The sequence below is a fragment of the Hyperolius riggenbachi genome, chromosome 3, assembly GCF_040937935.1.
Source record: "Hyperolius riggenbachi isolate aHypRig1 chromosome 3, aHypRig1.pri, whole genome shotgun sequence".
Classification (NCBI taxonomy): domain Eukaryota; kingdom Metazoa; phylum Chordata; class Amphibia; order Anura; family Hyperoliidae; genus Hyperolius; species Hyperolius riggenbachi.
In genome coordinates this window covers 339,708,565-339,722,799 of record NC_090648.1, presented here as the reverse complement: position 1 = coordinate 339,722,799, position 14,235 = coordinate 339,708,565, and the positions used below count along the sequence as shown (strand labels likewise).

At 40.0% G+C, this 14,235-nt stretch overlaps 1 protein-coding gene across 2 annotated transcripts in view; it reads right to left on the bottom strand.

Annotated features, from left to right (window-relative positions):
* The window catches only part of GLT8D2 (glycosyltransferase 8 domain containing 2), a 33,431-nt gene extending 19,563 nt beyond the window's left edge, over positions 1-13,868 (bottom strand). Inside the window, exons 1-5 of one of the 2 annotated variants that reach the window (XM_068276920.1) lie at positions 13,575-13,868; positions 6,632-6,673; positions 6,445-6,537; positions 4,885-5,053; positions 4,060-4,177 (exon numbers count right to left, since the gene is read on the bottom strand). In XM_068276920.1, coding sequence (XP_068133021.1) covers positions 4,060-4,177; positions 4,885-5,053; positions 6,445-6,537; positions 6,632-6,650 — 399 coding nt within the window. In that variant the 5' untranslated portion in view covers positions 6,651-6,673; positions 13,575-13,868. The remainder of the gene's footprint in view (positions 1-4,059; positions 4,178-4,884; positions 5,054-6,444; positions 6,538-6,631; positions 6,674-13,574) is intronic. The other variant, XM_068276921.1, reaches the window with a different exon arrangement.
* Positions 13,869-14,235: the final 367 nt, after the last annotated feature.

Genomic DNA, 14,235 nt, shown 5'->3' with positions numbered 1-14,235 from the left:
GGGAAAGTTTTTTTTTTTTTTTCACAATGATCACGCTGCTTATTGGAGAAGCAGCGGATCATTGCAGGGCTTAGATCAACGAACCAGAATGGATTTTCCTGTTCATTGATCTCCGGGCGAGCGGCCGGCGGCGTGTTTACGAGCGGGAGTGCGCGCTAGAGCGAGCGGGAGTGCGTGCAGCGGCAGGAGCGCGGAAAGTACGGATTTCTCCGTCCCTGGTGGTGAAAGGATGGAAAAAGGGACGGAGAAATCCGTACGCGTGGAGGTAAAGTGGTTAAAGAATTGTATTTTCAAAATAATCATGTATATACCCAAACAATAGGGTAAAGTTGTGCAAATGACATACATGATATATAAACAGCCAGAGCAGGTAAATAGCATATTACACCTTTAGAGAAACGCAATATACTGTATATGTATTGAAAACACTTGTTCATAATAAAGCCTAGCAGCTAGTAATAAACACGAGTGCTTAACAGTCTCTGGAATATGAGCAACTCTGTGTACTAGGCCTTGAATAGTTAGTGGAGGCCTTCTTGGTCAGGAAAGAAATTAAATAAAGAAAAAGTCAAGAAAAAGAAGGGAAGGAAAAAAAGGGAAGAGAGAAGAAGAGGAAAAGAAGAGAAAAGAGTGCTAGCACCAGTCATAAGACCAACAATTAAATATTCAGTTCTGCTTTGTATTCATCTGAGTCCTAAAAAGAACTCGGCAAGCCCAGGTTGTGACACATTGCTCAGCACGGTCCTGAGAGGAAAGACCGATTTTCTCCATCTGAGCTATTCTGTCCACACTAGCCCACCATTGAAAGATTCTGTTTCCATAGAACAGGAATGATCGCTCTGGCTGCATTCACAAAATGGGCCAGAATGGACTTCTTGTATGCCTTTAGGGAGATTGGACAACAGTGGAGAAGTAAGAATTTAGGAGTGAAAGGAACTTTAAAGGCGCATACCTATGATGTGATTTTTGTGAACAATTTTTTGTGACAAATGTTTTTTTCCATGATATCACGCAACACCATAACAAAAACGTGTTAAACGATGTTTCACGATGCACACCACCTGCAGTGATTGTTTGTCTTTGAACGACCGCCATGTTGGATTAAATCGCAGAGGATAATTTCAATCCTCATTGAGTTTTGCGAGTTTTGCTGCGATCAGGTAAACGATCTTTTACCAAACCGCTCATTTACATTGGCACTAGCGGTGCTTGCCAATTCGGCCAGATGGATCAGGGAACGATTGTTAAAGTGGAATATTACCCTGCATTTCATCTTTGCTCTAAAACATTAATTACAGCATATTATATGCAACCAGCATTTTTTTTACTAGACCAGCATTCGAAGGGATACACACAGAGCTTGAAAGTTCAGTTCAGTGAAATGCTGACGCATCCAAACTTTAGATAATGTTATCTTGTGTTTACGTAAATGTAGCATCCAAACTTTAGATAATGTTATCTTGTGTTTACGTAAATGTAGCATCTAAACTTTAGATAATGTTATCTTGTGTTTACTTAAATGTATCAAGTGAGGAATGTGACACATTCTCTGACTGCGGAGAAGCTGCTGGAGACAGAGAGACACTGAAAGCATGTCTGCCTGCAAAACAGCAATGAATAAAACCAGTTATTAATAAAATGCAAAGTCAAAAAACTGTACTTTTGGAAACCTATAACTTCTAAATGAATAATAACACTTATGCACAAATGCAAATATGATAACCGTATGGCATATAAAAAGTAGGTAAACATGTTTTTATTGAATATTATGTCAGGGTTTTAAACCGCTTTAATTGGAGGAGATCCCCGATCCATTTGCCTGTGGATACTCAGCTTAAAGTGAACCAAGTACCATTTTTAGCTCCCAGGGCATCTCAATAGCACATTTAATATGCAGGCCAACAATGTGGCTCATTAATAATAAAAAAAAAACTTACATTTGACCTCTTCTCTTCTTTTATATTTATAAATATATTAATATATATATTAAATTTAGCAGAGGGTTTTATTAGCCTACTTCCAAGGTCTGCCCGACCGCAGAAGTTTCAGGCAGATAAGGACTGATTTCATTATTTTATTGCACACATTAGCTGGGAGCAAACAAAAAGCTTTTGATCATCAAGGGGGTGAGTAGATTGGACACTGTGCTTCAAATAGTTTACAAAAGTTTCAGATGCTAGCTTCACACCTTACCCGTATATATAACAGGCAGCTAAAAGGGAATGGGGGAACATGGCAGCTCCTATAGCTATTAGAAACCAAGAAACAAAAGTGAGAAAATCACTTCCACCAACCCATGCACTGCCTTTCATATGTGTCGTATCCCTGGACAATGCCAGAAGATGTGTAGTACATCTGCCCCAGAAGAGCCACATCTCCAACAAAAACAAATCTGTTATTCATTTATGAAAAATTATGTTTTTATTTCTGAAACTGCAGTTTTGACAATGTATAATCTCTTATTTCAAATCTGTGCAGTTCAATACAGAAGTAGCATTCAATACATAAGAAGATATTTTAATACATGTCTCCAAGATTGCCCAGATGGTTTTCTCTTCCTAGTCATTGGCATGTCTGTAAACATTTGACTGGGACCAAAGGCCAGAATATTTGGCCAGTTTAAATCCCTGTAAGAAAAAAATGTCTGTCGATGTAGAAAAGTTTGTATATTTTTGTATTTCAGTAAGCATAGACACCTAGAGGTTGAGCGGTTAAACAGATACATTTCCTATGCATTATTCTTTAGCTTAAAATATGTGAGCCACAAGGTAAAATATCATGGCCCTATGACCCCAGGTTCTTGGTATTGGGAATTCTGAATATTTCTGACCAATCAGAGATGCTCCATCTGTGCTCTGTGCAGTACTGATTTTTCAGAGCTACTGGCCAATCACATTTCTTGATAAACCTATGCTGTCACTAGTAAAAATACTGACATGCAATGACCGTATGCTGAACTTTTAAAACTGGTGCCAGAAGCCAGCTTAGAGGTTGTCAGCAGTCTATCCCAGTAATTATGGCTGTGTTATGGGCCAATACACTGCTCTGAAGGACTCTGTAGAGCTTCGCTGTTTTGGCAATGACTGTTGTAATTGCATAAATCATTGTAAAAGGAAATATTTTTATAAAAACATGCAATCAAACTCAAGTCAAACATCTGATCTTCAATGTGTATTGTAAAGGGAAATAATATGGCAGCCTTCATACCCCTCTCAGGTCAGCTGTCCTTTAAAGGACCACTACCGTGAAAATCATACAATTTAAAATACATGTAAACACATACAAATAAGAAGTACATTTCTTCCAGAGTAAAATGAGCCATAAATACTTTTCTCCTATGTTGCTGTCACTTACAGCAAATAGTAGAAATCTGACAGAACTGACAGGTTTTGCACTAGCCCATCTCCTCATGGGGGATTCTCAGGGTTTTGTTTAGTTTCAAAAGCACTTAGTGAATGGCAGTTGCTCTGTACAACTGCTAAAACAGTGTGCAGCGAGCAGGGAGGCTGGCCAGCATCATTGTATAATTCCTTTTCAGGGAGTGTCTTTATAAAGAATAAGAATAGAATAAAAGCCTTGCTGAGAATCCCCCATTGAAGAGATGGGCTAGTGCAAAACCTGTCGGTTCTGTCAGATTTCTACTGCCTACTGTAAGTGACAGCAACATAGGAGAAAAGTAATTTGTGGCTGATTTTACTCTGGAAGAAATGTACTTCTTTTTTGTATGTGTTTACATTTATTTACATTTTTACAATTTTTTTGAGATAGTGGTCCTTTAACATCAAGAGGTTGTTATCATCTTATGGACCAGAACAATTGTGATATTACAGCAATGTCCCTAATTATACAGATATAATCAGTCTTTACAACTCCTAATTGATATTTACCGGTATTTATTTATACATAGTTTCTTTAGCACTTCTAAGAAGTATTTTATTTTATATGCAGTTTAAAAAGAAAAAGATGGAAACATACACATTTTACCTCAATTTTCACCTATAATATTTTTTATTTTTGTATTGCACTTGAATCACTAATGTATTCCGTCATTCCACTTACTGGCTGAAGAAGCTCAGGGAAGGCTGCATCAGGACGAATTTTTCCTTTAAGAACCATTGGATTAAACTCTATAATCTTAAATCTTATATCAGACAGCCGAGTACCTTCAATCCATTTCCTAAATCACAAAATTAATATTAGCTATACATAAGTTCAAACACCGAAAAGATGTACAGATTATATTGTTCACAACAGTCCATGACTCGGTTCACTTTTCTCTTACGTTTTCATACATAAGATGTTATTGCTCCTTATCAATAAACCACCAAGAAGAAGAAAAAACATCAAAAAAATTCCCAAATTAACTTAAGTTTTATTCTACATTTATTACAGACTTTTTAATAATTTTATACTAGCTAGTTGCTATGAAGGTGTTTGCATATAATACTAAAAAGAAAACTTATTAGAGAAAGGTTAACTGAATCATAGCCACAGAAGATATGTATTTACATATAATGCTTTAACATTCTGGAGATTATATACTGTATTGGATTTGCAAAGAAGATGAATCAACATATGTATCTTTTTTAACTTCAAACATCCAATCAGGTGCACAGAAATTTACAGAAATAGAAACCTCTCTGCACGTAACTGGATGTATGAAGTCAGGAGAATAAGGTCAGTATTCCTATTGTAATAAACTCAGTCATAAAGTATACTCTGAAATAACCTTCTTTATTACCAGTTTTCCTGGCTTTAATAATACAGTATTGACACAATGATGGGTCAACCAGTTTTTGTAGTCATTACGGACATTTAAAATGAATCTTTTTGCATTTGTTTGTGCTGTCTTGTGGTTTCCATTCTGGATTCCATTCTACTCACCTGATATGAACTAAAGTATTTTTAAGACCAATGATATAAAAAAGCACATTGGCTTCTGTGTTGCTGTAAATGCTATTGATTGCAGCAATAGTGCCACCCAGCCGACCAGAAGGAGCACAAATTACAACTGGAATGACATCCTCCTCTTCCACTTCTGTTTCGGCATCTGCTGTGGATATAAATGACAGAACTATAGTAAACTCTCCAGCTTACATGCCAGTTCTCAGTTTTCTTCAATTTCCGGCATTTTTACTCAGTGCTCACCGGTAATTTCATGTCTGTGTTATACCCTGTATTATGAGACTTCTTTTTTGCAACTTATAACATTTTGCAAGATATTTTGTGATCAAACAAGCTGAACAGAATCTGCTATATTTATACAAGTAACAACATATAACCTTTTGCAATAGCTGGTACAATAGTGTATGATCATTTTAGGAGGCCAGATTTTGAAACATAAATTGATGATATATGTGGTCTGGGCAGTTGGAAAATTTAAATCTGTCAGCATGTGGGATGGAACAGTCAAGACAACAAGACAAATAACATTTATATTGCGCTTTTACCTTGGCGGACTCAAAGCGCTAGAGCTGCAACCACTAGGACGCGCTCTATAGGGAGCAGCAGTGTTAGGGAGACTTGCCTAAGTTCTCCTACTGAATAAGTGCTGGCTTACTGAACAGGCAGAGCCGAGATTCGAACCCTGGTCTCCTGTGTCAGAGCCCTTAACCATTATACTATCCAGCCACACACAATGGTAACAGTGGTTTTGTTATACTTTTATCACTACAAAGCCATCTGAAGCCTCCTAAAATGCCATTCAGCCATTCTTATTAAGAATTCATGGATTAGCTGAAATGCTACTATCCCACGGCAAAACAAAGCTTTAATCACCCCCAAATACCGGGCCAAAACACGACTTTCAAAGTTGTGGATTTTGCTGCCCGGGGAGGCAGAGCTTTGAGCTGCAGCTCTGCCTCCATTTGCGTCAATCTCCCGCGTATCTCTGCCTCCTCTCGCCCCTCTCAGTGAAAGAAGACTGAGAGGGGCGGGAGGAGGCAGAAATCCGTGGGAGATTGATGCGAATTGAGGCAGAGCTACAGCTCAAAGCTCTGCCTCCAACAGGAAGGAGCACCGCAATTTGCCCCGGGCATTTCGGAGTGATTAAAGCCTAGTTTTGCCGCGGGATAGCGGCGTTTCAGCTAATCTATTAATGCTTAAGAAGACTGGCTGAAAAAAGGGGCATTTTAGGAGGTTACAGACTCTCTTTAAGTGCCACATGGTGAATCAACCAATACTCTAGATCAGTGGAGAAAAGCACATTCTATTTACCATTAGATTTAGGTATCCTTTAACGTAAACAACTGTACTCAAAGAACAGTACCCATAAATTATTGACTTTTGATATATTTAACCTGAAACAAAACTGACTTATAGTTATTAGTAATAGATTATCTCTGTGACTGAGTTCTTCTGGCATTGAAGAAAAAAACAATGGGTACCGTAATCAGAGTAAAATAAAATATAGACAATAAACTATAATGAAATGTATTCTCTTACCCTCCTGTTCGGTGACAGTGGGCATCTTATACAGCGTGCTATACCATATCACACATATTGTCAACAGAAGCAGAAGCAGCAATATCTGATTAACTGAGGAGACAGCAGAAAGGGTTTTAGTTAACCAAAATAATATGGGCTGTGAATCATATTTTGTGTTTAGAATGTAAAATAAATGCTTACTTACGCTTTCTTAGAATAGCCATAACTTTAAAAGCTGTAGCAGCACCTGAGAAGAAATATGCACAAATATGTACATTATATAAGTATATAAAACACTGACCAATACAGAAGTTCAATGAGCTGCTAATAATTCCAACTTTCATGTAAATCTAATGGAAACGACATGCAGCTTGGAGCTGCACAATCCCGTTGGGTCTGGTAAATACAAACAGAATGGGAGGACTGGCAGCACTGCTAAATGTGAGCATACAGCCCAGGCTAGCCTTTCTTCCCAGCCAGATAAGGGGCAACATTTGGTAATATGAATGGGGCCACATCACTCAGCACAGCTTAGCTGGCAGTGGTGTTGGAGAAGGGGCGGTGCCAAGAGGTGCTCCCTCCAAATGTGATGAAACCCTTGTTATTTCCTCACAGTTGCTAATCTGCTTAAAGGGATTCTTTTGCGAAAAAAGTAGGCAGTTAAAAAATGTGACAGATGACAGGTTTTGGGCCAGTCCATCTTTTTAAGGGGGATTATCAGGGCTTTCTTTGTTTTCAACAGCATTTCCTGAACAACAATTTAACTGCCAAAATAGCAAAATACCAGCCGGCCTCCCTAACACTTGCACACTATTATGTCAGTGTGATGATCCGCTCAGCTTTCTGCACAGGCAGACAGCTGTTTGTCCATTCCTCTAGTCTGTGGGCTCCAGGTCTCTGGAACAGAGACCTGTCTTTCCATTGCAAGTTTCTGGTCTGTTCTCTAGCTGGGGAATTTGCATACATTCGTTATGCAAATCCCCTACCTGCCTTCTTTGATGACTGGCACTATAAGAGCTTTATGTTTCCCAGAAGGCTTTGCTGGTCATTTCCTTTCCATGGTCTGTTCCTGATGGACACTGCTGGAGTGTCAGCCATTGCTATCTAGTATAGTTAATTCCTGGGGGTTGCTTTAGGCTCCCCTTCTAGCCCAGTCAGGTTGTATTATCTGTATTGCCTGTTCTGTCTTGTCTTGCCTGTTGCCATTGTCCTGTCCCAAAGGTGGTCGACAGTAAATGGTTCTGATCTCTGTTCTTGGAGTATAGCTGGTGCAGCGGTTGCTACCAGCTATCTCTTCTGTTCTGTCTCCTGGGATCGCGCTAGCTACTTTTCGCTAGCGCTCGGGATCCTTCTGTTCTGCTACTCTGTACCTGGATCGCGCTAGCCACTTTTCGCTAGTGCTGTGGATCCTATCTCTCGCTTGTTCCTGTTTTCGTGTGTCTGTCTTGTCTGCTACGCTTGCTGGAGGCTCGGTGAGGTAACCGTTAAGCAAGCGCTCGCGTCCTCTGTTTCATGTTTGTCTGTCGATGGTTAGTTAGGCGTGCTTGTCTCTATTGTGCTTATCACGTGGAGACCGCGCATAACCGCGTGCACTGTTGCGAATGAGTGCGGTGTTCGCGGTTAGCTAGCGTTTGTTATTTTCTGTATCTCCTTATTGTATTATTTGCTGTGCCTTTGCTACCCTCGTATTCTATTCTGATCTGCCTTGTGTCACGTCTGGCGATCGCACCTCTCGCGATCGCGTTCCTATTTCATATCTGCTGTTGTGTGTGCGCGGTCGCGGGGGTGCGACTGGATTGGCGCACACACATACAACCTGTCCCTTTGCTCAATCTCATTCGCAATCGCCTCTCTTGCGATTGCGTTCTGCGCTTCGTACAATTCCTGTCTGGCACTTGTGGAGGTACAGAGGATTGGTTCCTCTGCACTCCCCAGCGCCATCTGCCGACAGGAATTTCCCTCTACAGGTGCGTAGCAGCTTTTGCTGGGTGCCTGCAAATATACGCTTGTGGAGGATTTCCGCCGTGTCAGCGCACGCGTTGTGCGCTGATCACGGAGAAAGTTCCACAATCGTTACAGTCAGTTAGATTTTGCAGCTGTTGTTCAGGAAATGCTGTTGAAAACAAAGAAAGCCCTGAGAATCCCCCTTAAAAAGATGGACTGGCCCAAAACCTGTCATCTGTCACATTTTTTAACTGCCTACATTTTTCGCGAAAGAACTCCTTTAAAGAGAATCTGTATTGTTAAAATCGCACAAAAGTAAACATACCAGTGCGTTAGGGGACATCTCCTATTACCCTCTGACACAATTTCGCCGCTCCTCGCCGCATTAAAAGTGGTTAAAAAAAGTTTTAAAAAGTTTGTTTATAAACAAACAAAATGGCCACCAAAACAGGAAGTAGGTTGATGTACAGTATGTCCACACATAGAAAATACATCCATACACAAGCAGGCTGTATACAGCCTTCCTTTTGAATCTCAAGAGATCATTTGTGTGTTTCTTTTCCCCTGTTTTCATGCACTGAAGTTTCAGGCTGCTTGTTTCTTCCTGCAAACAGCTTTGCCCTTGTCTGTAATTCTTCAGTATGTGAAAGCCCAGCCAGCTCAGAGGACGATTTATCCAGCTTGTAAAAGATAAGAGAGAAGAGAGAAGCTGCTCTAATCCTAAATAACACACAGGCAGTGTGCATAGAGGGGCCTGGAAGGGGGAGTTCATAGCAGAACCACAACACTGAAGAACTTGGCAGCCTTCCAGACACAGGCCGACAAGTCTGACAGGGGAAAGATACATTGATTTATTACAGAGACAGTGATAGTATAAAGTGCTGCAGTAAGCCAGAACACATTAGAATAGCTTTTTGAACTTGTAGGATGATAAAAAACAGGATGCAATTTTTGTTACGGAGTCTCTTTAAAGCAGCAGGGGCAGCCATACTATCCCTGGAAAAAAGCGGATTGTTCAGGAACAGCCTTATCAGTCCGCCGACAGTGCGTACACACGCACTACTGTCTGCTGAAAGTCCGCCCAGCGGGAGGGTCAGACGGACCAGTCGTTGGCTTCTGGAGTGCGTGTGTATGCACCTGTAAGTTACAGGATAATTGTGCACGTCAACTCACTGCCCATATTATTCCGTGGGGCTGTTCACAGTACTGTATTGTAACTGATCGCGTTATTCTAACTCACTGCATGCAGGCTTTGTCTTAAAGTTTATGTCCAGTCTCCATTGCAGTTCACAGTCATTATACCACACTAAAAAGTGTGCTTTATACAACTGACCACTGTGAACCTAGCCTCAATGTGCCCCAAAAAAATTAGTATCATACCACATTTATTAAATTAACAATTCTCTACTAGGATATGGGTCTGGAGAAGTGTAGGCCTCACAGCTGCAAATGACTGTAACCTTATGCTGGGAATACACAATAAGATTTTTCAGCATTTACTTCTGATTGTTTTTATTCACTTATATGAGAAATCAATCAGAAAAACGATCGAAAATCAGATTGGACCTGTCAGAAATTATGTATCGAACCATCTCTCTGCTAGAAAATCTCATGGTGTATTCCCAGCATTACATTATTATCTGTTCTATTGTAGTACGGTATCACACACTTAACCACTAAGGTCTTGTTCAAGCATCCTTTATATTACAGAGTTTACCAGTCTCATTGTCTGCTGTTGATCTATGAAAATCTGAAACAGGCAGGGAGTCTGTACACGTTACATACTGTATATGCAATGACTCCGTGATTTAACAGTGCCTTAGTGGTCAGGACCTTCTAGTATCTGCCAGTACCCCTGTGCCACGTGTGACTGGCTGAGAGATGCAGTACAGGGTCACCTAAATTAGCATGGTTTACCACAGAGCTAAACATCTGAGGTTTATGGTCCTTTGACCACATTAAATTATAGGGAAGTTAGGTGACATGTGACATGATGAGATAGACATGTGTAAGTACATTGCATAGCACACAAACAAATACGCTGTGATACTTTTCTTTTTTTTCTGCCTGAAAGAGTTAATATTCTACTATACAACTGTCAGATTTTCACCAGTGGGGACCCAGTTTGACTACTGATAAGGACTAAGCAGCCATAAATGACTTTACTCTAGGAAGCCCAGTTCTCTGCCAGGAGAGGATAGATTAAAAAAGTTTAAGCGTTCATATATTTGAGCACTCTGAGACACAGAGACAGCATGTTACATTCAGCTGAGACAAAACAATAAATCTGCTTTTTTTTAGTTTTTAAACAGAACATTAAACTGTGAGGTATCTAAAAGTCATTTTTAGGAGTAGGAGGATAGCTACAATTGTTTATCTCTTCACTTTATTTTCACGTAAGTATCTGAGGACCAACTTCAAATACTTCTAACACGCTAAACAAAAACACCATTAACATTTAACTAATACAGATTTAAATCTATGTAAAGTAATATATTTTATATTAAAAAAGTATGCACTTTTGCAATCTGAAGTGGTTATTATAATATAATCTTACTTTGAAAAAAACAGTAATACAAAAATATTATTTTAACACACAATGGACACTCATGGCAAGTGGATGGTCTCTCAACCACAAAGTGAGACACCAAGCTAAACCAAAAGTTGCAATGGTTATCAGTCCCCTGGTCTTGTGGCCCAGACATCCTAGGAGTTATTGTTAACTGTGTTGTTATGCTAGGTCGTACTTACAAAATATTTTTAACACTATACAAATAAGAAAATGTTAAGTACTGTAGTTTAAACTATAATGTACGGATCAATGGCATAGCTAGAGAACAGTGGCATAGCTAAGGAGCTATGGGCCCCAATGCAAGTTTTACAATGGGGCCCTCCAAGCACTCTACAGGGAGTGCAGAATTATTAGGCAAGTTGTATTTTTGAGGAATAATTTTATTATTGAACAACAACCATGTTCTCAATGAACCCAAAAAACTCATTAATATCAAAACTGAATATTTTTGAAAGTAGTTTTTAGTTTGTTTTTAGTTTTAGCTATTTTAGGGGGATATCTGTGTGTGCAGGTGACTATTACTGTGCATAATTATTAGGCAACTTAACAAAAAACAAATATATACCCATTTCAATTATTTATTTTTACCAGTGAAACCAATATAACATCTCAACATTCACAAATATACATTTCTGACATTCAAAAACAAAACAAAAACAAATCAGTGACCGATATAGCCACCTTTCTTTGCAAGGACACTCAACAGCCTGCCATCCATGGATTCTGTCAGTGTTTTGATCTGTTCACCAGAAAAATCAGTCTTGAGATATTTCTTGGCCCAGTCTTGATGTTTCAGCTTGTGTGTCTTGTTCAGTGGTGGTCGTCTTTCAGCCTTTCTTACCTTGGCCATGTCTCTGAGTATTGCACACCTTGTGCTTTTGGGCACTCCAGTGATGTTGCAGCTCTGAAATATGGCCAAACTGGTGGCAAGTGGCATCTTGGCAGCTGCACGCTTGACTTTTCTCAGTTCATGGGCAGTTATTTTGCTCCTTGGTTTTTCCACACGCTTCTTGCGACCCTGTTGACTATTTTGAATGAAACGCTTGATTGTTCGATGATCACGCTTCAGAAGCTTTGCAATTTTAAGAGTGCTGCATCCCTCTCCAAGATATCTCACTATTTTTGACTTTTCTTAGCCTGTCAAGTCCTTCTTTTGACCCATTTTGCCAAAGGAAAGGAAGTTGCCTAATAATTATACACACCTGATATAGGGTGTTGATGTCATTAGACCACACCCCTTCTCATTACAGAGATGCACATCACCTAATATGCTTAATTGGTAGTAGGCTTTCGAGCCTATACAGCTTGGAGTAAGACAACATGCATAAAGGATGATGTGGTCAAAATACTCATTTGCCTAATAATTCTGCACTCCCTGTATACATAATTGATACAGTGCGCCAAAATCTGCCAATGGCAACTACAGTGTCAGAGGTGCAAGAAGGGGATGAGGAACAGCTTGTTAATGATTACCAATATTCAAAGCATCTACAGAAGTGATTATTATAAGCACAGGACCAATAGAGAGTTAATACTGCAGTTAAGGGAGGGCCCTTCGGGGCCCCTCTGGCCCAAGGGCCCCAATGCGGTCGCAACCTCTGCAACCCCTATTGCTACGCCCCTGCTAGAGAACTGAGGGCCCCAGTCCGAGTTTTACATTGCCCCTCCCCCTCCAGTATTTTATACATAACAATTGATACAGAAAACCAGAACCTGCCAAGGTGTCAGAGGAGCAAGAAGGGGATGGGGAACAGTTTGGTAGTGATTTCTACTATTCAAAGCATATTTAGAAGTGATTATTACCAGCATAGAACCAACAGAGAGAGAGAGAGTTAATACTGTGGTTGAGGGAGGGCGCCTTGTGGCCCCTCCGGCCCAAGGGCCCCAGTGCGGTTGAAACCTCTGCTCCCCCTATTGCTACACCACTGGCAAGGATCAAAGTATTAGCAGAGTCAATTATAACATTTTGCAAACCAGCATCCATAAAATCCACAGATGAAGTTCGGAGTAAACATAACACAGTATTTTACCTCCAAAGCCCTTATAGCAACTATTCATGAATAACCTCTACATAGTCTACCTAGAAAGGTAAAATTAACTTTCTATGGCTACATCACTGCTGTTTAGTAAAAAAGGTAAAAACCCTCTTGTTTCTTTCATCAATTAACTTTTATGCAGGCTATAATTAAACATTGAAACCACTAACACTCTGATTTTTCAGTCTTCAAAATTCTTAACGTACTTCAAAATGCAGCACTGTTGTATGTCTGAGAGCAACGATATAAAAATAGGCCTTTAAGTGCTGAGAGGGTTAAACCAACCAACCGACACACTATGCCAAAACGTGATTATTATTTCCTGTGTCTAGAGACAAAAAAAACTCCTATATACGCTTAATTTCCTGCACTTAAGACCGTTTTATAAACTCAGCACATGTCCTAACACTGCCTTCGTTATGCTGTAAGCTTTGCAATCCTCTCTGCAAACATGAATTGTGCTTTCTCATGTTAAATAGACAAGGCTACATTTTATAGCAGATTTACATTGAAGTGTAGCCCATACCCTTAATATACTAACAACAATTACAATAGCTGAATAAAGTTAGGAAGATTGCCAGGTGTGTTGTACGTACCAAGGCTGCAGCGGCTTAGACAATGTTCTCCGTACTGGACATTTCTAGTGAGTGGGCCAAGAGATTGTCCACGCTTTTTTTGTAACGGCGATCTGTAAGTCTAGCAGGGAGTTGTCTTCATATGAGAGTGAAGGTGTACCAGCAGAGGAGAGGCACTGACTGCAGGTCCTGGGCTTTCCTTTGTTCCATCCAGCGAAGTGGACTCCCCTGTACAATTAAATGTTACATTAGCTAGCAGAGACAGAAAGAAATATGTTCCAGATGAGAGCCTTTCCAACATCTGTAATCTCCCTAGTGTTCTGCATAGGATTTCTGCCTTCCTGGCTGGAAAATAGGACTGTGAAGCTAGGAAGCCAGATGACAGGCTGATTTTAAGGACAACTGCATTTTAATAAGGACATGATTGTTCAACAAAGTGGTTAGTTTACTAAGGCTAAATAACAGTGATAGATACTTGGACAAAAAGTAGGGATAATAAAAATTGCACCCTGCAGAAAGAAAACACAGAAACAACAGGAGCCCAAAAATTATGTCACAGTACCAGAAGTATGTAAAATATGCGGATGAATTATACTCACAAAGGTGGGTTGCAGAAGGGCAACCGACCACTAGAAGCAGGTGGAGATGTTTAACCCCGACTCCACTCGGGTGACCAGATGGA